The 27,948-nt window shown below is 36.2% G+C and overlaps 1 protein-coding gene across 1 annotated transcript; it reads left to right on the top strand.

Moving 5' to 3' along the window:
• The first annotated feature begins 19,407 nt into the window (after positions 1 to 19,407).
• Positions 19,408 to 22,010, top strand: LOC133780596 (uncharacterized). Its single transcript, XM_062220242.1, has one exon. The coding sequence runs from the start codon at positions 20,162 to 20,164 to the stop codon at positions 21,830 to 21,832; it is 1,671 nt and encodes a 556-aa protein (XP_062076226.1). The 5' UTR covers positions 19,408 to 20,161; the 3' UTR covers positions 21,833 to 22,010.
• The last annotated feature ends 5,938 nt before the right edge of the window (positions 22,011 to 27,948 follow it).

The raw sequence follows: 27,948 nt of genomic DNA, 5'->3' as shown, positions 1-27,948 counted from the left end.
TGTGCATTTTCCATTTCTACCGTCGTGTAGAAGTCCGGGTTCAGATTGGGCGGTCGAGGAGTCGAACTTCCAGTGTCGTCTTGGCCCATTGGCTGCTTTCCCGGTCGCTTCTGAACCTCAGGGTTTTGCTCATCGGATATGGCGGCATGGTGGGCCACCTGCCCATCACGTTGATCCGCTTCGTTACCATGCCTCAAGCGAGTAACCACCATGGTTGGGTTTTTTGCAATAGCACCAATCTAAATCCTCTCAATGAAAGCACCAAACTCTTGACACGGTTCTTCGACAACAGATAATTATATGAATAAATGGGATGGATTAGTGCTAAATGATGAACCGTAGTATGTGAATAATCTCAAGGGAAGGTTATAACTCATTTACTCTTTTTAGGTGGTTCGAAGGTTAAAATCCCTCTAGTCCACCAGTCAATATTATTAATATATCTCGGGTATTCCTTACAGGGTGTTTCTTTTCAAATTAGAAGCCAACCCCTTGCAACACCCAGCGTCTCCATATTTATAGGGAGAGGACACCTGGGTGTTAGGGAAGGGGGTCATCCCGTGACCTTCTCACCCATCATGTCACTTCTGTGACATTCATGATTAATTCCTAAAACCTGACAACGAAGTGTGGTCTAATCAATAGGTAAGGGGGATAATGGGCCGCATGGCCCAAACTAGTCGTGGGGTGCCTGAATACGCACGTTTATGCTGCGTGTCCGAGATTTCAGGAATGGAGTAGACATGTGATGTCTGATATGTGCACGTTTACATTGCGTGGTTGACTTTATAAAGGGTCGGAGGTGTCAGCTCTAGGTCGTACCTCGAGCTTGATGTAGTCCTAGCTCGTGGTGCCCACACTGCTGACCCGATGCCTTCAAGTATTCTTACTAAACCTTTGGCTACCTCGAGCTAAAGAGGTAGAGACTCGTAACAGCAGCTCTAGGTAGGTGGCTTCCACGTGGTTGATAGGATTATGCCCTTTTCCAGCTCGCTAATAACCCGTGGATATTTAGGGCGTACAAAATCCAATCACATCCAGGATACAACTCAGCTTCATTCTCCTCAAATAACTTGTCGTAATACTGACTTGCGCCGTAATTATTGTCTACTTGCTCAGTTGTCGGTAAGAGGAAGTCCTCCACTATGGGAATCATCTCGTCAACTTCATCATCATCAACTACCTCATCAACAACATCTAGTTCTGCTTCCCCGTGATAAATCCACCTCTCATAACCTTGATAAAATTCCCTATCGAATACATGTGCTTCGACAACAAGTAAAATTTCAAGCCTATTATTTATGCATTTGACACACGGACACCTAATTCTTCCATCAGAATCCTTATGTTCTAAGGCCATTGTCAAAAAAGATTATAGACCATTCCAATATTCTTGACAAGCACGATTTCTCAATGTTGTCCAAGTCATGTCAATCGCCATCTAAAGTGTTACAAGAGTCTCTGAGTTTTAGTAATGTGAATAGGAATGAATAACAAAAAATATTTGTTATCATTTTTGAAATCTTATGCAATATTATAATATCTTATGTTATTTTATGATGTTTTATTAGATAATGTTATTCAAATTAAAAAAAATCATTCATTATTTTATTATTAATATTTTAAACTTATTATTTTTGTGTCGATATCCCTATAATTGATGGTTATAGTTAACAACCATCAATCACAAACATACCGGGAGAGAAAAAATAAATTATTATAAGATATGTAGTAATTTTAATTAATCATTATTAATTGTAAAAACTTTTATTAAATAAAATTTTCAATTTCTATATTCAAATAATTTAATACTAGTTAATATTAGATAATAATATTTAATAAACAAATTAAAATAATTTCTTAAAATAATTTATTATTTATTTAATTAATCATTATTAATTTTTAACACTTTTATTAAATTAAATTAAATTATTCAATTAGATAATGTTATTTAATAAAAAATTAAATTAAATTATTTAATTAAATAATGTTGAATCAAACTTTTATTATTTAATTAATTAAAAAAATAAATTATTATAATATATGCAGTAATTTTTAATTAATCATTATTAATTGTAAAAACTTTTATTAAATAAAATTTTCAATTTCTATATTCAAATAATTTAATACTAGTTAATATTAGATAATAATATTTAATAAACAAATTAAAATAATTTCTTTAAATTAACATGGGGAATTTAAACCCAAACAAAAGTTTTAAAAAAAATTCTTGTACTTGTAAGTTCTACAAACATAGAAAGTAAGAAATAGAAACAAAAAACGGCAGTACATTATAGTTTCATAATAGTAGTTTTCATTGATTGTAAAATACATTTGTGTAGCTAAATTAAAAATCATAATCTACAAGTAAGCAAGATTAAAACAATAAAATATCTAGAAGATTCAACTTACTTTTCTTTCAAGTCATCAAAGTTGTTTATTTTATTCACTAATTCAGCTTTGGGAATGAAACCTCTCAAACCCAACAAAATAAGATTCAAATTTGGTACCAATTAGACAACAAAAGAAATTAAATGAATAAACAAATACATAGAAACCCAACACGCTAACCTCAATTCTTGTTAGAAGGCCTCCAGTATTCCACTCGGTAATTCTAACCTCAACAGGTTCATTTAATTGTTTTATCTGTCAAAGATAAAAAAGCATGAAAACACAAAGTAAAAAAAAACAAAACAAGAAAGCATAAGCATAAATTATGAGTGACACTGAAAGCAAAAATCATGATAATTTGTTACAAAAACAAAGTAAAAAAATTATTGTACTTGTAAGTTCTACAAACATAGAAAGTAAGAAATAGAAACAAAAAACAGCAGTACTCAGTCCAAAATGCAATGGTCTACCTCACTATACACACCATTCATTCATTCACCTTCTAAAAACGCAATCAAAATTGATGATAATTTGTAAAAAATAAAATTAGTCTATCATAAAAACCAATAACTTCTACACGCCATCTTAGTTGCTCCATTCACTCTTCATTCTTTTCAATAGGAAAATATTTACTCAAAATTGTAACAAAAAAACAAGATAGAATGACTAAATATACAACTACTCATACAAACAATTACACAGCCAAAACAATTCCCAAATATTCAACTCATTCGCTGCTACTGAAGAGTAACACAAACCCATAACAAATAAATCTCAACAAAAATAAAGCTTTCCCACCAAAAAGAAACAAAATAAAAAATTTATCACAAATATTGCTAGACAAACAAACTAGAGCTCGTATTGGATAGGGTTTTCCATCCCCAAATCTATAAGAATATATTAAAAGTTGGAGAACAACCCGTGAAAGGCAAATAAAACAAATCCAATTTCAAATTGAGAAAAATACCTAAAACTAAATCACAAAAATACTGAAATTACCTCATAAGTTCGCTGCACTTCTCTACCAAACGCAGAAGCCTATGCTGTCAATTGAGGTTATGAGAGTTTGAGATTGTGAGTGAGAGAGAGAGAGAGACCGGAGTTGAGAGATCAGGGGAGAGTGAGAATAGGAGAATCGGGAGGGACGGACGAACCAATTTTTCATATATAACATTATTACCGCGGGGACCCGCCGCTATCACTATAACCCGCCGGGACAAGGGTTATTACCGGCGGATATAGACCCGCCGCTAATGTTATTAGCGGCGGGTATTCCGCCAGTAATTATGGAAAATAGCCGCCGCTAATAAATTTGAAACCGTTCTCTTTCTCCTTTCCCGGGCATTGTATTAGCGGCGGACTACCCGCCACTAATAATGGGTAAGTCCGTCGCTAATAAAAAATTTAATTTCCCCATTATTAGCGGCGAATCCAGTACTCCACCGCTAATGACCTATACAATACCGGCGGACCCGGTTCGCCGGTAATATTTCCGCCTCTAAAAACGTTTTTTCTTGTAGTGATCCAAATATGTATGTGATAGTGACATAAATATACATATTTTCTTATTTAACTCTTTAGTTTTTTTTATTGAGAAATTACTTATTTTAGTTCCTCTAGCCATTAATTAAATAATATATACAATATCGGCGGACTCGATCCGCCGGTAATATTCCGCCTCTAAAAACGTTTTTTCTTGTAGTGATCCAAATATGTATGTGATAGTGACATAAATATACATATTTTCTTATTTAACTCTTTATTTTTTTTTAATGAGAAATTACTTATTTTAGTTCCTCTAGCCATTAATTAAAAAATATATATTTATATATAGCTTTTTTTGTCTTTAAATTTTTTTTAAATTAAACGATTAAAACTTGATCCAATATTTTTTTTAAATTCATAGTTTTAATTTAGAATTTTTTTAATATTTTATTATATTAGAATTCATAGATATTTTTTCTAAAAGAAAATTAGAAAAAAAAGTATTTAATTTAAAAACTAGAATGCCCCATAACTTTATATATAAAAAATGTGTATATAATGAATTCTTGATTTAATGGTATTTTATTTTATATATTTTTAAAAAATTATTATTTTTATTTATTTTTAAAACTATAAACAATATTTTGGTGTAATTTTTTTAAAATATGTTTATGTCATTTTTGTATAATATATGACATCATTTATTTATTTAAAATTATAATTAAAAAATATAATAAAAATAAATTAATATATTTTTTAAATAAAATTAAATAAACATATATTGCACGTTACTTTTACTTAGTATATATATATAGATTAGTACTCAACGACTACGTTAAGACTTAGCCATTGATAGCTACATTTTACTTTAACTATTGGGTTATTATTGAATGACTATGATTAATTTAATAGTTGACTAAAAAAATCAATGTTGATTAATTAATGACCAATAACCTGATTCTGACTTGATCACATAGAATTTATCTTATTCAAAAAATAAAACTTTATTATAATTATTAATAAGAATCTAAAAATAAATTCTAATCAATGTAATTGATAAGATTAATTTACAACTATAATTCATAATTATTATTTTTTTTATAATTAAGCTCCTATTATATAAAAAATATAGTATTTGATTCCTTAACAAAAAAAAATATTTACGTTATTTAGTTTTAATATATGATTTGTTAAAATTATTTGTAAAGGTAAATTAGTAAACAAAACTATAAATTAAATTTATTAATAATAATTAAAAAAATATTATTTTGGTCCGTATACAATCGGAAACATAACAACACAATTTTAAAAAAATTGTAATAAGTATTAGGGATTATATTTTTTGGACCTTATGTTTTGTCAAATTATTTGTTTAGACCTTGTATTTTGATAAATAATTTTTTGGATCCTGTGTTTTGTAAAATGGTTTAATAGAACCCTAAACCCGATTTTGGTCAAAGTTTTATGAGCTAAAATTACAAAAAATTCAAAATCATTTTGTCTAATAACTGTATTGTTATATTCAATTTTTTGTTTATCAAAATTGAGTTTAGTGGTCTATTTGACCATTTTATAAAACATATGGTCCAAAAAAGAATTTGTCAAAACACAGGGTTCAAATAAATAATAGAACAAAACACAGGGCCCAAAAAAATATAAACCCTAATTATTATTATTATTATAATCATAAGAACGAATATTAAAAAATCAAACTATATGTTTATCTTGATGACAAAAGACAGAATAAGAGCTTTAAACTATAATAATTAAATTACAGGAACTAAAACATGATAATTCATGAGAATATATTTACAAATAATCTCTCGTGAATTGTGATGACATTGGTAATAGTTAAATTTTTAGCAATTTAATACTTTCATATAACTAATTTCAATAGAAGTTAATTATACTATATCAGAAGCTTTCTCTAACCAATGTATATAATAAGTCATGTATAAGAAAGAAAATACAAATAATTGCTGTTTGAATCTTTATTTGAGTTGTATAATGTACATATTAAAAAATAAATAGTTAATATTTTTTTTTATCGAAGCAAGAATTAGTTATCTAGTTCAATCGTAAAAATTTAAATAGGAACTAAACTGTCAAAAATAAATTAATTTAGAGGTATTTTTGTAAAAAAAAATGATAAAATATGTTAGTTATTTAATTATTACCTAAATTTTAATCAAATAATTTTAATTTTAACAAATAATTAATTTAAATTTTATATTTGGAAATAAAAAATTTATTGCAAAACTAAAATATAAAAATAGAAGCTTACCATTGAAAGCTCTTCGATGTATATTTATATATATATATATATGTGAGAATTTTTCTACAAGTGTTTCACTTTAAGTTTTATCGGTAGGACTCTCAGTCTTTATAACCCGTGAACAGTTTTCAGCGTGATTTTTTTTATGACCGTGTATATTGTAGCTATTTAGAGTATCCTGCAAATTTTCAGAAAATTCCGAATAGATTACAGTACCGAAAACTAGGTTCAAACGTGTTGTTGCACGCGTGACTAATTTTTTTTATACGCGTGGAAAACAATATATTTGAACCTAGTTTTCGGTACTGTAAACTATTCGAAATTTTCTAAAAATTTGCAGGATACTCTAAATAACTACAATATACACGGTCATAAAAAAAATCGCGCCGAAAACTATTCATAGGTCAAAAAATACTAAGAGCTTTACCAGTTAAGCTTAGAGTGAAAGCCTCTATAAAAAAAAAATTATATATATATATATAGATGATCAATTAATTAAGTATAAAAGTGTATATATATTTTTGGATTCGGAAGAGCTATTCGTGGGCTGAGAAAAACTTAGTGGCTATACTGAGAAATACGGTCTGGTTATATACCCTGGGAATATACCCCTTCTTCTTTTCCTTTCCCTCATTCGATAGACCCTCTCTCTATTCTGCATCATCTCTCTCTCAAATTTTTTTTTTGGAACTGACTGTAATTAATAGTAATATGTTTATATTTTTTGGAACTGTCTGTAATTAATAGTAATATTTAATTACAAAAATACTTAGTTCTGACTTTCCAACACCACTTGTACATATGTTATTTTATATATATGGTTTGAAGTTATATTTTTATTACTACATTATACATTATGTAAAAGTATGTTAATGTTAACTTGAAATTTGTATCTCACGGTGATGTGCCGTAGGCATATATCTAATCCTAGTATATATATATTATTGAATATTGTTGAAATGTTCTTAGTATATAGTATATATTGATTAAGATCATAATCAATATTTAATCATTTCTGTCCCTATTTTTTCAAAAGTAGTTGCTTGTCCCGGAATTAGTCTGCATGCAGTGACTAAAAATAAAATACAAAATTCAAATGTATAGATTTATGCATATTTAAACTAAAACGCATTACGACAAGTCCTAATAATAATAATAATAATAATAATAATAAATTTGTTTATATATATACACTAGAAAACATATGTAATAATTAAAAAATATTTTATTTTTATTTTTTTTAGATTGTATAATAAAGATTATTTTTTATCCTACGCGTACAACATTGTTATTTCATGGACACGTGAAGATGTCTATACCATAATTTTTTAAAGACTGTATTCATTGTATAACAAATCTCTTGTAGGTTTTCGAAAAATTCTGAACAATAAGGATTATTTTGGGCGATTACCCATTTGGATAATTTATTTTTAAAAATTTACTTAAATTTTTAATAGAATGATGGATATTTGGGTAGTCATAATAAAGACAAAAAATTTCATTATACCCATATAAAACAAAAAATTTCTTAGAACTGACTGTAATTAATAGTAATATGTTTATATCTTTTGGAACTGTCTGTAATTAATAGTAATATTTAATTACAAAAATACTTAGTTCTGACCTTCTAACTCCACTTGTACATATGTTATTTTATATATATGGTTTGAATTTATGTTTTTATTGCTACATTATGTAAAAGTATGTTAATATTAACTTGGAATTTGTATCTCACGGTGATGTGCCGTAGGCACATATCTAATCCTAGTATTATTAGAAGTGTACATAAAGTTTTGGGTATCTCCCATTTTTTTCATTCAAACTTTTGTCCTTTCTTCTTTTTTTCATTCTATTTTTTTTGTCTTCATATGACTATGAAGGTATATATGTGATCTCCTATTATTTTCATTGGAATTGGGTTTTTCATTTGTATTGGGTTTATTAGAGGATTAATAGATCACTCTAGACAAAAAGAGAGGTGTAATATTTTACATTTTTACTTTATTGAAATAAATACAATTTAATTAATTAATATCTTTACAAGTGTAAGTCTCTATAATAGACAACATGACAATTAATTAGAAAAAGATAGAGACATGATTTATTTTTATAAAAAAATAAATTATATATATTATATTTCTTAGCATTTAAGGAATCGTATATCTTATAATTTCTATGCCATTTTTCATCTTTATTACTTTTCTATATTCTCTTCTCTCCTTCTCTCAAGTTGTCTATATTTTCTTTTCCTTTTCTCTATTGCCTTTCATTTGATATGTTTTCTGCCTCCTTCATTATTGAAATTAAAAATTTACTTCTTGTTGCATCTTCAAAATCTAAGGTAAGTTTATATTTACTTGCTATTGAATTGTTGAGAATTTTTTTTTTTTATGTCTACTGTCTAAGTTTTTGTATTATTAGACTTATGCATATCCTTTATTGTTAGGTCTAACAAAAAAAATCTAGCTTAATAGATTGTACTCTTGATTGAATGAATTAGATGATGATAAATAGAAAACTTGGGAAGAGTTAGTATTGAAACATTACAATAAACTTTTATTTGATTGTGGTAGATGAAGAATACATGGGATTATAGTTTTTCAAATTTAGTTGATAGTACAAATATTATGTCCTCACACAATAAATGTGATGAACCAAGTTCTTAAAAAAACATATAAAAGAAAAAGGCTAAATATAAGTTGAAGCTGAAAAAGTACTATATGATGAAAAAAAATAGAGACAATATTATGCTAAAAGGAAAAAATTGATTATGATAAAAAAAAATATACTTACCGATAATCTTAAAATGTACAATGAGATTAATCACAATGTTGATGAGTAAGTTACATTATTTGAAATTAATATTCTTAATGAGAAATATAAAATTTCAACTAAACTAACTGAAAATCAAATTATCTCAAGTTCAAATGTTATTAATAAGAAAAAGAACTTGTACAAAAGATTAAAAAAGGAGGAAATATTATGCTGTGAATAAAAAAATGTAAAAAATGTGCACAATTTAAGTGTGTCTTAATTATTACTCTTTTAAATATAATATCTGTTGACGCGGTTCTTCGGCAACAGATAATTAAGAGAAGAAGAGAAAGAGATTAGTACTTAAAAGTAGAACCGCCGCAGATATGGTATCTTTGTGAAAAGAACTAGGTGACCCTAAACACGTTTTTAAGTGGTTCGAAGGTTAAAATCCTTCTACTCCACTAGTCAATATTATTGATCTTTTCTGGGTAATTGGTTTACCAAATATGTAGTTCTTACAAGACCATTTTTTCCAACCCCTATCAATTCCCAGGGTCTCCATATTTATAGGAGAAGGCACCTGGAAATTGGTAGGGAGGTCATCCCGTGACCTTTCCATTTGTCATATCAAGTCTGTGATATTCATGATTAATTCCTAAACCTGACACACAATTGTGGTCTAATCAGTATGGAAGGAGACAATGGGCCGCACGGCCCAACCCGTCCGTGGGTGTCTGAATACGCACGTTCCTGCTGCGTGTCCGAGAAGTCAGGGGGATATCGGACACGTGATGGCAGGATTATGCACGTTTATCTTGCGTGTTGACTTCCCATAGGGTCAGAGCTTCCTGAAAAGCTCGCTGCCGGAGCAATCCATAACCCGAGCTTATCCGTCAGTGGTCGTCGGATGTTGTTCCCAGCTCCTGGTGCAACAAGGGGGAGCTGGAAACAGGACCCCCTCGAGCTAAAAAGGGACCGTCCTGAAAATAGAGCCTCTGGCCTGTGGAAGCCTCGGGCTAAATCATGTTTAGTCCGAGGCTCGTCCTGCTAAACAGCCCGTGGGAAAACCAGGGCGTACAATATCATTTATGCTTTAATACGTGTATATCACATGGAAAGTGGGCATGTGTTATAATATTGGGCACAAAAAGTTAATATGAATTCTCTATTATATTGTAATTAAAGATAAAATAATTTTACTTAAAAAAAGGACTTATAAATATACTTAACAATTCATTAAAAAAAAAGCAAAATAACTAAAAATTCTCAAATAAAGTGAATAATAATTAATAAAGTCAAAATATAGCTTTTACAAATAAAAAATTATTTATACATATAATTGTTAATAATATAAGTTTTATTAACATGTAAGGGTAGTTTAGTCTTTTAGCCTATCATTATTTTGGCTATATATTTTGTTAATAATATAATCTTATTTTCATCTCTTTCGATATAATGAAAACCTAGCCTCCCTTTTGATTCTCTCTCAAATCTCCTTTTTTTATTTTGCAAAATTAACATGGTATCAGAGCCAGGTTCTTGAGTACCCTCAATTTGGTTGCGCTAGGATTACAATCTCGGTGATAGAACTCATAAGGATGAGAGATTTGCAGAATAGTTGGATCTTTGGGATGCCAACAATTTGAAAATCATCACTTGGATCAACAACTCGGTTCAACAATCAATCGGTATCCAATTGGCGAAATATGAGACGGCGAAGGAAGTTTGGGAACACTTGGAAAGGTTGTATACACAGTCTAATTTCGCAAAACATTATTAGTTGGAGATTGACATTCGGGCCCTTCAACAGAATAGCATGAACGCTCAGGAATTTTATTCTGCTATGTCTAATCTGTGGGATCAGCTTGCTTTGACTGAATCAGCGGAGTTACGGGCATTTGCCCCTTACATTGCTCGAAGAGACGCACAACATCTGGTTCAGTTTTTGATGGCTCTTCGAGATGAGTTTGAAGGTCTTCGTGGAACAATCCTGCATCGCAGTCCTCTTCCGTTAGTTGATTCGGTGGTTAATGAGTTGTTAGCAGAAGAGATTCGCTTGAAGTCTCGTGTTGATAAAGGGGGGGGGGGGGGCAGAAAAGGGGATTCTTCCTTCTTCGAATCCCTCTGTCTTTGCAGTTCCTCATCGCCCAGCCTCCAACAATCAACACAAGACTCAAGCCAAGATTGGCTACGACGAATGCAGTTTTTGCAAGCAAAAGGGACACTGGAAGGCTCAATGTCCCAAACTGTTGAACAGGGCGCAATCACCTAATCAGTCTCCTCACTGGAAATCTGGCAACCAACCTCATCGACCTCTTCACTCTATGTCTTCGAACATGGAAGCTATTGTTCCACCTACAGATTCTGGAAGCACTCCTAGTACCTCGATTGCTACACTCACAGAGTAGTTTCAGAAGTTCATTGCCTCGCAGCCACACGCCATGTCAGCCTCCTCACACATAGGTTTTCCTTCTAGTAGTACACCAGGTATATCTTCCTCTATATGGGTCCTTGATTCTGGAGCTTCACATCATATGTCACCTAATTCCAATTCCTTCTTGTCCATTAAATCAGCACCCTCTGTATCTGTCATGACCGTTGATGGCACTCCCATGCCATTAGCAGGGATTGTCTCGATTTGCACTCCAAAAATGTCATTCTCTGATGTATATCATATTCCAAATCTTACTTTGAATCTTGTCTCTGTTGGTCAATTATGTGACTCTGGTTTCTCAGTTATTTTCTCTAATTCTTGTTGTTATGTGCAGGATCCTCATTCTAAGAAGCTGATTGGTACAGGTCGTAGGCAGGGGGGGCTTTACATTTTAGATGAGCTGAGAGTTCCTGATGTTGCAGCTTCTAGTGTCGATTTGTCTTCATTTTGTTTAAGTTCGTCTTCGTCTAGTTTTTATTTATGGCATTCTCGTCTTGGACATGTATCTGGTTCACGTTTAAAGTACTTAGCTTCCACAGGAGCATTAGGAAAGTTACAAACCCATGATATTTCAGATTGTTGTGGTTGCGAATTGGCAAAATTTTCTGCTTTACCTTTTTATAAGAGTGTTTCTGTTTCTCTTGCACCTTTTGATTTGATTCACTCTGATGTGTGGGGGCCATCACATGTTCTAACAAAATGTGGATCACGTTACTATGTCTCTTCTATTGATGATTATACTCATTTTTGTTGGGTCTATCTTATGAAACATCGTTATGATTTTCTCGCGATTTATCATATGTTTCGTGCTTTTGTTAAGACTCAACATAATGCTGTTATCAAATGTTTTCGATGTGATCTGGGTGGTGAATATACCTCCAATCGTTTCTCTGAATTAATTGCTTTAGATGGTACCTTACATCAAACCTCTTGTACCGATACACCAGAGCAAAATGGGGTTGTCAAAAGAAAACACAGACACATTGTTGAAACTGCTCGTTCTCTCTTATTGTCTGCTTATGTTCCTAGTGAGTTCTGGGGGGAAGCCATTCTGACTGCAGTTCATTCAATCAATAGAATTCAGTCATCTGTCAATTCAAGTCTGTCTCCCTTTGAAAAATTTTATGGTCACGCTCCTGATTATTCTTCATTGAGAGTCTTTGGTTCCACATGTTTTGTTCTCCGTCCTCATGTTGAACTTAGTAAGCTTACTTCTCGTTCCGCTCTTTGTGTATTTCTTGGTTATGGTGAAGGTAAAAAATGATATCGATTTCAAAAACTCTATGTTTCTCGTCATGTTGTGTTTCTTGAGCATATACCTTTCTACTCTATTCCATCGGACACCCCCAATCTACACAAATATGATCTCACTCATATTGATCCATTTGATTCTTGTAATGTTGATACTTTTAACTCTGCAGATGTTAGTTCTCAGCCTGTCGAATTCCCTTCTGTCCCTACTACTGCCCAAGATGCTTCTGAGATTGTGGATCCTGCTCCTCCTCCTCGCTACCCTCAAAGAATACGTAAGTCCACACAGTTACCTGATTTTGTGTACTCCACTTATTCTGATTCTTTCTCTTCTTTTTTGACTTCTATTCACCAACTCTCTGAGCCCTCCTCCTATAAAAGGCTATTCTTGACCCTCTTTGGCAGCAGACAATGGCTGAAGAACTCTCTGCGTTGTACAAGACAGGTACTTGGGATATTGTTCCTCTTCCTGTGGGGAAGCATGTAACGACCCCAAATTCGGTATTAAGGCTTAGGGCCTGGGATAGTGTGCCTGGAGGGCATTAAAGGAATTCTGTGTGTGTTTTTAATGAGTTTTATGCATGATTATGATTTAATGCACGTTATATGATTATGTGATTAATTGCGATGCATGACTATGTGAATTAGTATGCATGTAGACCTGATTGAGCATATTTTTAATTTGGCCATGTTGGGCATGACTATGTTGATACCTGTGATCTATGACTCGAGACGATCCTAGAATGAGCGGGTTAGCGGAAAGTCAAAGCGGGAACCTGTACCAGGCTTGGGTTAAGCCTGGGGAGTTTAATTGAGAATCTGGGAATATATTTGATGATTAATCCGGTATTGGGTAGCAAGCGGGAATTTTAGGAACACTTGAGGAATTAGTGGGAATTTGGGTAATATGACTAAAATGCCCCTTTATGGACATAAAGGTTTAGAATTAGTAAGGGAGGGCATTTTGGTCATTAGGCTTGTAAGAGATAAAATAAAGAAGGTCTTTATACTTAGTGGATTTTGTAGAGAAAAGCATAGGCTGAAAAGAAAGAAAGAAGGAAGAGAAGGAAGAGAGGGAAAACTGAAGGGTTTGGCTTTGAAGGTTCGGTTTGTGGCTCTCCCAACCACTTCACTTGATTTTTCTTGAGGTTAAGCTCAGTGGAAAGCTAGGGTTAGCTGAGCATCAAGGATCCTAAGCTAAGCTTGAGGATTGGAAAGGGATTAGCAAGATCACATCAGAGATTTGAGGTAAGTTCTTGAGGTTTTCGGTTTTAGGGTTTTGCTGGTTTTGAGCTGTGTTTTGAGCTAAATGGATGGGGTTTTTGGGGAAAACAGGTCAAGGTTGTGAAGGTGCAATCCAAGGAGGTCTAGGGTTCAGTTCAAGGTCGAAATTCCACCCACGATATGATTTCTAAGACCCTATCCTTGTTGTTTGAGTGATTTTCTGGTTTTTGGGTTCATGGGGTTAGATTTTGAATTGTGGGTTGCTTGAGCTTGGGATTGAGTTCATGGGGTGCTTGGGATGAGTGTGTGGTGTGTATAAGTTTGTTTTTGGGCTTGAGAAAGAGTTGGGCAAGTTTGGGGTCGAAATGGGGGAAGAAAATCGCAAGATGCGATTTTTGGTTTTGGTCTGCTGCAACTAGCGCTACAGCGCTAGGCAGGGGGCGCTGTAGCGCTAGCCCCTGTCTGGTGAGGGTGGTTCTGCTTGTAGCGCTACAGCGCCCTCTTTTGAGCGCTGTAGCGCTGCACTGTTCACAGAGGGGATTTTTGGGCTTTTGTGAAGGGATTTTGACCTAGGGTTCGGGGCTTGATTCCGCCACTTTGTTTTGGGGATCTAGGACTTCCCGGGGGCTCGGGATTAGTCCCGAGGCTAGGTTTTGGACTTGAGGATTGGTGATGACTTTGACTTGTGGACTTTTCTTAGGTAAGCGCTAGGGCTCGGGTAAGATCGTGCTCAAGGAGTCAGGTTGATCAAGGCTGCTGAATCTAAAGGTAAGAAAATCGTAACACCCGAGATTAGGGCATGGCCCCACTGTGTGATTGCAGGGCATGGCCCCAGATTGTATTATGTGCAAATGTTTAACCTTAAATGAATCATGATGTGTGTGAATGATTATTTTGAATGTACTATATGTGTGATTATGATGAAATGAACGGCAAGGGCCGAGTGTGGCGTAGGCCGGGTACGGCCGTGGGGCCGAAAGTAACACATAGCACATGGGATGCTTATATTCAGGGTGGGACCCAAGGGATACATGAGTTATCCTCGCGGTGAGAACCGAAACCCCAGGCTTTGGTAAGGCCTCAGGGGCGGCATGGCCGTACTTGTTTATTATGATGGTTTTCCTATTTATCAGTGAATTATGCCAGCTATATGATCTGCATATGTTGTGTATTATTTGGGTTTTCTTGCTGGGCTTCGGCTCACGGGTGCTCCGTGTGGCAGGTAAAAGCAAGGAGTCAGTCAACCGGCCATGAGTATGGAGAGCGTGGGGGCGGCGCGTACATGTTCGGCCTGCCCGACTGCTTTGGTTGGGGGCATTTTGTATATGGCTGTATTAGATCATTCTTTTGATAACTGATCAAGTGTAAATCTATTTTTGAGTTGTAAATATTTTGTAAACCTTATTTTGGGATCCCAGATGTTTATACTTAACGTTTTCAATGAAGTTAAACATTTTAAAAGAGTACAGCCTCAAATTCTAATTTATCCACACTTTTGGTTTTAGAAACCACTTAGAGTCATTGAAAATCACGATTTCTATTTTAAACTCACTAAGTAATGGCTCTAAGGTAGTAGGGCGTTACAAAGCGTGCTATTGGTTCCCATTGGGTTTACAAGATCAAGACTAAGTCTGATGGGTCAGTAGAGCGGTACAAAGCTCGTTTGGTTGCTAAAGGCTTTGCTCAGGAGTATGGGATGGATTATTAGGAAACTTTCACTCCAGTTTCCAAACATACCACTATTCGTACTCTCATTGCTGTTGCGTCTGCTCGACAGTGGTCAATTTCTCAAATGGACGTTAAAAACACCTTCTTGAACGAGACTCTTCAAGAAGAAGTTTACATGGTTCCTCCACCAGGTGTTCCTCATAATTCAGGAGAAGTTTTCAGATTGAAGAAGGCTCTTTATGGGCTTAAACAAGCTCCCCGAGCCTAGTTTGAAAAATTCTCCATCATGATTACTTCTCTCGGCTTCCACCCCAGTGCACATGATTAAGCTCTCTTTGTTAGGTGTACTTCTTCTGGCCGCACTTTACTCTCTTTATATGTTGATGATATGATTATCACCGGTGATGATGCGAATGGGATAACGGAGTTGAAAACGCACTTGACTCGTGAATTTGAGATGAAAGATTTGGGTTCCCTACGGTACTTTTTAGGGATTGAAGTAGCTTACTCTCCTCGTGGCTATCTTCTTTCTCAATCTAAGTACACTGCTGATATTCTCGATCAGGCTCGTCTCTTTGATGCTCGCACTGTTGATATCCCTCTTGAGCTTAATGTCAGGTTTCTTCATCTGATGGTGTTGCCTTGTCAGATCCCTCTCTATATCGCATTCTGGTTGGTAGCTTAGTGTACCTTACTATCACCAGGTCAGACATCGCTTATGCAGTTCACATTGTCAGTCAGTTTGTTGCATCTCCCACTACCGTTCATTGGGCAGCTGTGCTTCGTATTCTTCGATATCTTCGGGGAACTCAATTTCAGAGTCTGCTTTTTCCATCTACGTTTACTTTAGAGTTACGTGCCTAATCAGATGCAGATTGGGGTGGTGATTGTACTGATCACAAATCTACCACTGGTTTTTGTATATTTTTGGGAGATTCTCTTATTTCTTGGAAGAGTAAAAAACAGACTGTTGTCTCTCGATCATCTACAGAAGCAGAATATCGTGCCATGGCCTCCACTACCGCTGAAATTGTTTGGTTGCGTTGGTTACTTGCTGATATGTGTGTTATTCTCTCAGATCCCACTTCGATACATTGTGACAATGTTAGTGCTATTCAGATTACTCGCAACTCCGTTTTTCATGAGCGCACGAAACATATTTAGATAGATTGTCATCTTACTCGTCACCACTATCAGAATGGGACCATCACTTTACCATTTGTCACTTCCGCTATGCAGATTGCCAACTTGTTTATGAAGGCTCATACTATTTCTCGTTTTCGTTTCTTAGTTAGCAAACTCTCGATGCTTCCTGCAAATGCATCGTGAGTTTGAAGGGGGATGTTAATAATATAAGTTTTATTAACATGTAAGGGTAGTTTAGTCTTTTAGCCTATCATTATTTTGGCTATATATTTTGTTAATAATATAATCTTATTTTCATCTCTTTCGATATAATGAAACCTAGCCTCCCTTTTGATTCTCTCTCAAATCTCCTTTGCCTATTTTGCAAAATTAACAATAATAACATCAAGAAGTAATATTTGTATTCTACATTTTATAAGGTTTTGGTAACAAATATTTTGTTGATCATTTTGGTAATATTCTTTTAAGGACCTCTAAATATATAAAATATGTTGTTCAATCCACGGGTTCGTGCCACGAAGAATAAAACTAGTATATATATATGTATAATTCTTATCCATGAAAGGGAAAAGTGTCACTACATATTGTATTTTTTTTAACTAATTAAAGAGAACCAACTTGGCTGTATACTTGTAGATGTAGTGTTAGTCTTCAATTAATTATCGAGGTTTATGGGACCAAAATGCAAGAGCAAACTAGCTAGTTGGAAAGTATGCCCCACACTACAAAAATCAAAGGTTATACCAAGAACAATAGTCATCGGTAGAAGCCAGAATGTCCTCGGTAGAAAGCTATACCGAGAACATGTCCTCAGTAGAAAGTTCTAGGTACATCCTCGTTAGTAAATGAAAACTTCTACCAAGGATATTAAATATGTTTTCGGTATAGGTTGTACCGAGGATAATAGTTCTCGGTATAGAGTTGACAATATCATCGGTGAAACATGTCCAATTTTGTCATCTGGATGAGCTATAACGAGGACACTGTCCTCGGTATAGGGTCCTCAATATAGACTGAACCGATATTTCTTTAAATTTGTGCAATATTTATTTATTTGTTTATATATTTATATATTTATTGATTTAATTTGAATTAAATATAAAACAATAGATTAAAATTAAAACACTTATATTAAGCATATAAATATAAACATAAGAGTACGTTTGCACAATCAAAATAAAGAGTTGTTCTAAACATGAAAATGTAATAGTCTATAATAATAAATCTCATACATAAGTCCTATTGAATTGGTGCTTCAACATTGGGATCATCATGTGGTGGTGGGACACATTGAGATCCCAAGGTGATACAATGAGTTCGGATGTGCTCCTCTAATTGTCGAACACACTCTCTCATCTCAGTTATCTCTTCATCTCTAGTCCGTGGAGGGTTAATAGTAAATGGAGCTTGGTCCCTTACGTTAAGGATACGCCCATATCCTTTCTGGTGGCCTTGTCATCTTCCGAAGACAGTTTGTACCAAAGAAAAATCGTCATCTTCAAGCGCGCTTGAAGCTGGTGTGGAACTCTCAGTATCAGTTGACTGTGTCTGCTGTGTGTTGCAATATAGACATAATTGATCCTATGATACAATATATAATGCAATTATGTATTATAAATAAAAAATCAAAAAATGTTAAAAAAAAAACTTATCACACCCAGGTTTGTTTGGTTGTTTCTGTCACCCGACTAATATGGAGTGACAGCATAGAGTGGTGATGATCTAATCCAAAATAATTATTGTGTATATGAGGTATATATTAAATCAATTAGACACTTTAGATCTCCTTCTCTCATCTTAATTTTCTATAGGTATTTTCAATATCCAATGATTTTTATTATTATAATTTTGGTATAATTCTGTATCCAGTCACATGCATAAATTACTATGAATGATTGATAAGGATCAAAATCAATAATCTAATTTCTAGAATTATGTATTATTAATAATAATGAGATAACTTAGAAAAATTTACCTAAGAAAAAATATAAATAAAATTATAAAATGAATAATAGTAATAAAGTTAAAACATCAGTCTTATTAAAATATAATAAATGCATATTAATTAGCATTTGAAATTTTATAATTGTATTTCAGAGCTCGCAATTATTAGTTATAGCAGCCCTTGGTGGCGGTGGTCATCCTTCTAGATTTAGACTACCTTAGCCAATATATATCTCAGTTTTTTTTTTTTTTTTGGGGGGGATTTTCTTTTTCTTCTGAATTAACGATTTTTCTTTTTAACACCTATGAGAAAAAACAGATCAACACAGGACTGATTAGTTATAAGTCTTTAATTAAACATTACACAAAAATTGAAGGTTTGAATGGGTTACACTAACGGGATTAATTGGTTATTCAAGTAGTTCAGTCATTACCAAAATTAATTACCAAGTAATTTAGTTAATAGAAAAATCTGCACATTTACATTCAGAATACGCTTAAAGAAGATACTATTTACTGAGATCGATCCTAACGGCGTTCATCAATTTTTGGTATATGTTGATTAAGAAAGCTCAGGCTTTGACTCACTGGTCAGGGTTTCGTATAGAATTAGTAAATGAAAATACTAACTAAAATTATAATTAGTTATTATTTTATTTTCCCCAAAATAAAAAAGGATTACTGTTTTCAAACCACATATATAGCATATAAATTAATTGGTAAAGGAGGAAATTTCTTTAATAGGTAGATATATAATTAAGAAGATAATAGTAATTCATGAAGCTATAATAAGCTAGTCCAAAACCCATAATAAATACATTAATATTGTAATAATAAAAAAATAAAAAGCGGAAAAGCCGCTTGAACCAACCGACAGACAAGGGGAAGCATTGAGGTTGTTTTCTTGGCTTGGAATTGAAGGGATATGAATAGGTATGGCAGTTAGAACCACTCTCTCTTCCGCTCTTTCACTCACTACTCATTCTCTCTCTCTCTTGTTATTTTCTCACTCTCTCTCACACACATGTTTATTATAATAAACATTTACATTAAAAAAAATTCACATCAGACAATATCACTGGATGTACGGACATCCTTTGCCTATAGCTTTGTGTTGTTTAGAGTCGGCGGCGCCACCACTGCATGGTCGTGGAAAAAGTCTCTTACCCTTCACCCTCCTTCCACTTGTCACACAATTATACATTATGTACTCTCACTCCTCTCAATGAAACTCTCTCTCTCTCTCGTCCACAAATTTCACACGAACCAATACTCCAACTAAAAACAAGGAGACTAGTCGTGCCTCTTATTGTTATTATTATTACCATTTGTATTTTATCACCATACAACTCAACACCACCTTTCACTACAAGAACAAACTCCTCCTCTTCTTGTCTCTTCCATCATCACAATTTTCATTCATTACATTATTAGCCCATATTCACCACTATACTACTATCTTTCGTCTTTGTTTTTCTTTTTCTTTTTTTTGTCTCTATTTACTTCAAAATACTACATAAAAAAATTGGTGGGTTTGTTTTTGTATATAGATATAAGATTATATTAATTAATTGATAGATGTTTGTATGGCTTTGATTGTGGACCATCAACAACAAACAAACTTGAAGCACTTTTGTAGAATTTGCAAGAAAGGGTTTGGATGTGGGAGAGCATTGGGAGGGCACATGAGAGCTCACGGAATAGGCGACGAGAGCGGTCACCTTGACGAAGATGACGCTGCCAGTGATTGGGAGGAGAAGATGGCCGCTGGCGACGTTCCTCCGAGCAACAAGCGAATGTATGCCTTGAGAACCAACCCAAACAGGCTGAGGAGCTGCCGGGCGTGTGAGAATTGTGGCAAGGAATTCATGTCTTGGAAATCTTTCCTTGAACACGGTAAATGCAGCTCCGAAGACGCCGAGCCCTTCCTCTCCTCGCCGGAGTCCGACGGCGATGAAACCGGCCGCGGGAGGGGCTGCAACTGGTCCAAAAGAAAAAGATCGTTCAGAGCTAAGGTGGGGAATTTGGTAAATAACTCCTCTTCTCATTGCCCTTCTAGTGAGGAGGAAGACTTAGCGAACTGCTTGATGATGTTATCTAATGCCGCCGTTGATCCTTTAACGGCGGCTGAGCCGGAGGAGTCTTGCGCTTCGGCGAGCAGAGAAGAAGAGCAAATTCGAAAAAACTCTATCAACTTCAACATTGCACCGATCTCTTTTAGGCTGCCGGTTGAGGATAATAATCTTAATGACATTAATATTAAGGCAAAAGCAGTCGCCAATGGTAACTTGTTCGAGTGCAAGGCATGCAAAAAAGTCTTTAATTCCCACCAAGCTTTAGGCGGACATAGAGCCAGCCACAAGAAAGTGAAAGGCTGTTTCGCTGCCCGGCTAGACAACGTCCAATTAGACGACACCCTCGCCCCCTCCATGGCCGACGACGACGCCATCACCCAGGACGAGCTTTTCCCCACCAAATCAAATTCAACCCTACAATTGGATCATCACCGCTCCAACTCCCCACTAGCCTCCACTTCCAAACGAAAATCCAAGGTTCACGAGTGTTCAATATGTCACCGGATTTTCTCTTCCGGACAAGCTTTAGGTGGCCACAAAAGGTGCCATTGGATCACATCCAACACTGCAGCAGCAGACACTTCCGCGGCTCTGGCTAAGTTCCAACAGTTTCAAGAAAGCATGGAACTACAAATTCATCATCACCAAAGTAGCACTCATCAAAGCCGGCTTCGGCGGCCCAAATTCGATAGCAATGCGGATCATCACGATCAATATCAAGCCCTTGATCTGAAGCTCGACCTGAATTTGCCGGCACCGGGAGGTGATATGGCAAGAGCCAGGAGAGATCACCATGGGATTAATAGACCGGTAGTAGTACCGAGCTTTGAGGTGTCAACAGAGATTTACTTGCAGCCATGGATGGGGCCAGCGAAAGATGATCATCGGAAAGATAATCATCAACACCAGAATGAAGTTGACAATTACGTGATTCACAACGAAGAGTACAAAAACAACAACAGCAATATTATTATTAACACAAACAACAACAACAACAACAATACTACTAATAGTAATGGAACTTATTCAATGCAGAATAACATTATGGTGGAAGATGAAGCTGACAGTAAGGTGAAGTTAGCAAAGCTAAGTGAGCTTAAGGATATTAACGTCAGTGAGGGTTCCTCTCCCTGGTTGCAGGTAGGGATTGGTTCAACTACAGACGTTGGAGTTGGCCCTTAATAAAAAGTGAGAACTTTCTCCATCAATTTTCTCTTCTTCTTTCCATTTTTTTGGTTGTTAAGAAACTGTATATTTAGAGTACTTAATAGTTCACGTAATTGAATACTTTATTATTCTTGTTGTTAAGTTACTTTATTAATGTAAATTTTGGTGGGGTCAACGGGCCCAACCTGATCAACCAAACTTTATCAGTCTATAAATTCTTAATAAAAAAATTGTATTTATTTTATTCTTTATGATTTAGAGAGATCCATACACATATATTTACATATATATTAATAAATTATAAATTGTTGGTGTTGAGTGTTTGTGTGTTTGTCAGAGTTCTTTTCTTTGGAAGGGAGTGTTCAAATCATATATATTGTGTATTTTTGTATTCTTTTCTCTTCAGAGATGGATTATTGTAAAGGTTGGCGAGTGGGTGTTACGTACATTTACAATCTGATCATTTGACCTCAAGTGTTTGTGTTTAATAGAAGTAAATTGTGAAGGCATTCAACTCATTAGTCAATTGTGTAATTTCCTTGTTTCTCAATGTGCGAGTTTTCCAATGTCTTTACGTTGAACACACAATTAATTTCCTTTTCTTTTTTATTTTTTTGCTGAAGACATAATTAATTTTCTTCACTAAAAGGTTGACTAACTTTGTTTTTCTCTCAGCGATGGTGCTGTCTGAGAAGATGAGCACAAATCTGCTATGACCAAATTAGAAAATAAGAAAATCAAAAGATAAAAGATAAATAAATAAAAAATTAGAAAATAAAATAATATCAAAATAATATATTAAGGTTGTATATACGGTGGGTTCAAACAGATGCCACGTGTTAAGGAAAAAAGAGCAGAGAAGAGAGACAGGTGTCGAGTGAAAAAAGGAAGTGTTTTAGCATGTCTTACGCACTACCATGATTATTATTAGCTCAAAGTTGGCTAAACGTTTTATTAAAAAAAAAAAAAAAAAGCTAAACGTTGACTAAGTTAGAAGAACAACGAGACACCGGTTTAATAGGCTTCGTGGGGTCAGTATTTATTCACTGATTTGGCCATTCTTAGTGGTGGTGGGGTCACCTTGAAAATACAATTCAATTCAAAGGATCCGTCCTACTCAATCTTGGATTAACATTTTGCCACGTGGTTTGTCAGCTATTGGGCTACTTTATTCTTTTTCATTAATATGAATTATAAATAAGAACATTGCTATAACGTAAGTTTAGAGTATTTCGAATAGTGTATTATAAAAGTGGTACATGTTTAGAGTATTTCGAATAGTGTATTATAAAAGTGGTACATTGCTATAACTTAAGTTGAGAGTATTTCCGATAGAGTATTATAAAAGTGGTACATTGCCGCCATGTAACACATTTAAAAAAAAAAAAAAGTTCAATAGTATTGCGAAAGGTGTGTCAAATTTATAGAATGGACTAAATTTGACATATAATAAATATTATATTTTTTATTTACATTTTTGCTACTAATTAATGTATTTTATATTAATTAAAAGATTTTTAAATTTTTATTTAATAATGTTTATATATCTATCAATAAAAATTAAATCAATGTTATGTTTTTGAGTTAATTTGCATCTTATGCATTGGAATATAATTGTAAAAATTTGGCTATTTGTAACATTTACTCATTAGCCAAATTAGGTACAAATTTACATCATCCATTAGAGACGATCTCCAACAGATGATTTTAAAAAATGTTACTGTTGGGCCCAAAATGTTTGACCCAAAATCCTTTCCTCATTTACAGAACATTCAAAACGAATCGTTTTAATCTGCAGAAGCTCCGAAGGCAGAAGCCACGGGTCAGAGACAGTCTACGCCTCTGACCTCTGAACGCGTAATTCAAAATCAGCATGTTTTGGAGGGAAATTCGGTTATTTTTCCCCACCAATTCAGGGTTTGCTTGAACTAACTAACCACTATACATATTTTGTCCTATAAATATGAGATTCATAGAAGAGTAAAGGGATCGAACTTTTTTACTGACTTAAGCATCGGAGTGTCTTTCTTGCAGGTATCCCCGACGAGTCAAAGGCAAACCTCACCATCTGAATAGTGACACAGCATCATCTAATGTCGGATTATACCTCCAGATATAGAGAGACAAATTGTTGCTTCAACAATTGGCGCCGTCTGTGGGAATCGAAAAACATTTCGGCCTTAGCCACATCGTCGAATCAAGAAATCATGAACCCTCTTTTTCCGTCCAAGATCCTCTCAAACCTTGGAGCCATGCTGCAAAAAGGCAACGGAGTGTCGGTTCCAGTCACACATAGCGTCCCTCCAGCGGACGTGCGCGACCAGATCGACAGGATGTGTCGCCTGTTGGAAGCTAGCCAGCAGAGATCCAACGAAGCAATCAAAACATTGACTGAAGCTCAGGCTAGGCTCGAAGCTGAGATCGCTGAGCTGCGCAGGTCTGCTAACGCCACACGCAGCACCCAAGACAACAATAATATTGATTCTAGTAGACCCGAAGTTCCAATCGACCGCATCAGTTCCCCTCAGCAAAACATGAACCTCGGTATCGAAGGATCCCAGGGTCTCCCACCACCCTCCGGGGCCGAAGAGCGACGAGCCCCGCTCTGTGACACGCATATGCGGACGGAAGCAGAACCCATCCGGTCTGCTCAGCCAACAGCCGAAATCCGGCCACAACAAACCACACACCGAGCCACGCATGATTCACCCTCTGAAGACCTTGTTCCCTCGATCCAGTTCTTAGACAGTTGGAAAGAGGATATGATGAGAGAAATGATGCAGAAGTTCTCAGACGGGCGATCCGTTTACGCCACCGAGCATTTGGATCTAGTGTCAAGAACCGCTGAGAAATCTCCTTTCTCAGAGTGGATTCAGAATGAGCCTAAGCCCCGGGACTTCATCATCCCTTCCCTGCCTGCGTTTAATGGAAAGGGAGATCCGCTAAACCATCTATTCCATGTTCAGCAGAAAATGGCGTTAGAAGCTAACAACGAAGCCATTCAATGCAAGGTCTTTTCAACGACTTTCTCTGAGCCAGCTTTGTTGTGGTTCCGACAGTTAAAGCCTGGATCCCTCAACAGTTTTAGTGACCTTTGACGGACCTTTTTACAACAATATAGTGCGAACCGTGAGGCACCAAGAACAATAGCTGACCTCTATCGGATTGAGCAAGGGGAAAATGAACATCCAAAAGCGTATTTACAGCGTTTCATTGACCTCGTGCATCAAATCCACGACGTCGATCTGATTACCGCAGCCAATATCTTCATCAAAAGCTTGCAGGTGGGGTCTCTTTCACATGAAAATCTCACCATGACACCACCCCATGACATGGCAGAGGTGCAGACCCGAGCCGAGGGCGTCTTCAGGGTCTTGGAATTTCGAGAGCGTGCATAGAAGAAGTCTGCGCTCATCTCCGCTCCACCAACAAATAACCCTCCGACACCTGCTAGAGATGACAAGAGGAAACAGAACCAAACAGATCACGCGAAGGAAGGGAAGAGGCCAAGACAGGACCGACAGTCACCACGATACCCTTCCTTCGAATACACCGTCCCGCAAGAAGTCATTTATGAAGAAAATAAAGAAAGACCTATCTGGCGTGAGCCATATAAGATTACCACTCCTCCTGACAGGAGGGATAAAAGCAGGTACTGCCTCTTCCATAAAGATCATGGTCATACGATCGCTGAATGCCATAACCTGAACAATCAGATCCAAGCCCTCATGAGAAGTGGGAGGCTTACCCAATACATTAAAGAGGCCGGCAGACTCGGCACCTCGCGACACAATCCTGCTTTTGCCCCAACACCACAAGCGTCAGATCCCGTGCACACAGCCTCTGCTAGCCCTCAAGAACCTCTTAAGCAAGTCCCTATGATACATGGGATCGTGGAACTCACTGAGAACCAAGAGCGTGTCACCAAAATCCATAAGAGGATGGAGGAATGGGTGAAGCGATACAAATCATTAGGCCACACGGTCAATCTTGTCACTTCAGAAGACAGAAGTTATCCAGCCTCTGCAATCGCCTTTACCGATGATGACCTGAAAGGAGTGCACCTACCCCATGACGACCCACTCGTCATTTCACTACAGGTCGACCATTGCCAGCTAGGAAGAGTTCTAGTCGACGAGGGCAGTGTGGTCGATATCCTCTTCTGGGAAGCCTTCCAGAAAATGGGGCTAGAGGAAAATCAGATCCGGCCCTCCACCACACCCATTTTGGGATTCAACAGTCAGAGAGTATATCCGAAAGGCGTCATATGATTGCCTATGGTGGCCGCGGAGCGCACCCTGCTAGTAGATTTCCTCATTATAGATTCCACCACAAGCTACAACGCCATCATGGGAAGAAATTGGATCCACAGGATGCAGGGGGTAGTCTCAACTTTGCATCAGGTGATGCGATGTCTATCACCCAATGGGCGCTAGACCGTCGACATCAAGGGATGCCAGAAGCAGGCCAAAAAGTGCTTCCTTACCTTGAAAGAAATAAATAGTTCTGGCACTTCCACCCATAACGACTCTCTTGACAAATAGCAATTACAGCAGGACTTACCAGCATGCCTCAAAGGGATCGATCTAGACGAAGACCAAGAAAAACCCCCAGTCACACTCGATACCCTAGAACAAATATGTCTAGACGACGCTGACCCATCTAAGATAGTGCTGGTAAGTACCAAGCGCTCTGAAAACAAAAGACAGACCCTAGTACAATTTCTCAAAGCTAGAATGGGAACTTTCGCCTGGTCTCCGCACGACATACCTGGAACAGACCCCTCCATCATGAGTCACAGCCTAAATATTTCAAACAGCTTCCCACCCGTCAAGCAGAAGCAGAGGAGGTTCACTCCCAAAGTAAATCAAGTCATACAGGAGGAGGTGCAACGGTTCCTGAGCACAGGGGCAATCGAAGAATGCCTATATCCCAGTTGGCTTGCCAACCCCGTCGTGGTCCCAAAGAAGATCGGAAAAAAGAGAGTATGCATAGACTACACAAACTTAAACAAAGCATGTCCCAAGGATAGCTACCATGTACCGAAAATTGATCAGATGATAGAGGCCACGTCAGGGTATGAAAGAATGAGCTTCCTCGACGCCTACTCTGGGTACAATCAGATCCCAATGAAATTAGAAGATCGGATTCACACAGCTTTCATAACAGAAGGTGGATTATATTGCTATAAAGTTATGCCCTTTGGTCTAAAGAATGCAAGCGCAACGTACCAGAGGCTGATGCACAAGGTATTTTCCTCATTGCATGGGAGAAACATGGAGGTCTATATCGACGACATGGTCATCAAGTCTAAACAAAGCTCTTCGCATATAGACGATTTGACCGAGTGCTTCGACATTCTCGACACTTATAAAATGAAATTGAACCCCTTTAAATGCGCCTTTGGGGTGTCCTCTGGACAGTTCTTAGGATACATCGTCAGTCAGAGGAGCATCGAGGCCAACCCTACACAAATTGCGTCCCTCTCAGAAGTCAAAGAACCCCGAACCATCCGAGACATACAGGCTCTGACGGGCAAAGTCGTAGCATTAAGTCGGTTCATATCGCGCATGTCCGACCGTTGCCAGCCCTTCTTGCAATGCATAAAGAAATCCACCAACACCACCTGGGGACCAGAACAAAGTAAAGCATTGGAAGAATTGAAAGCTTATTTGAGCTCCCCTCCTATATTGAGCTCCCCCATAGCTAATGAAGATCTATTCTTGTATCTTTTTGTCTCACACTTCGCTGTGAGTTCCGTTCTCTTCCGAGAAGAGGCTAATCGTCAGAGGCCAATGTTTTATTGCAGCAAGATGCTTCTAGACGCTGAAACTAATTACACTATGATGGAAAAATTGGCACTTGCACTCCTCACAGCAAAGAAGAAGTTACGACAATATTTTGAAAGCCACACCATCACTGTATATACAGACTATCCACTAAAGCAAGTATTGAGTAAACCCGATCTCTCTGGAAGGTTATCTAAATGGAAAATTGAGCTAGGGACGTATGATATCCAATTCTCACCACGAAAAGCAAAAAAAGGACAAGTACTTGCTGACTTCCTGGTCAAAATTCAATCTTTCACCCCAGGCATCCTGCCAGAATTGTTAGACTCAGAAGATCAAGGG

The sequence above is a fragment of the Humulus lupulus genome, chromosome 5 (assembly GCF_963169125.1).
Source record: "Humulus lupulus chromosome 5, drHumLupu1.1, whole genome shotgun sequence".
NCBI lineage: Eukaryota > Viridiplantae > Streptophyta > Magnoliopsida > Rosales > Cannabaceae > Humulus > Humulus lupulus.
Note: the sequence above shows the minus strand (reverse complement) of the source record. Positions and strands in the feature narration are given on the sequence as shown.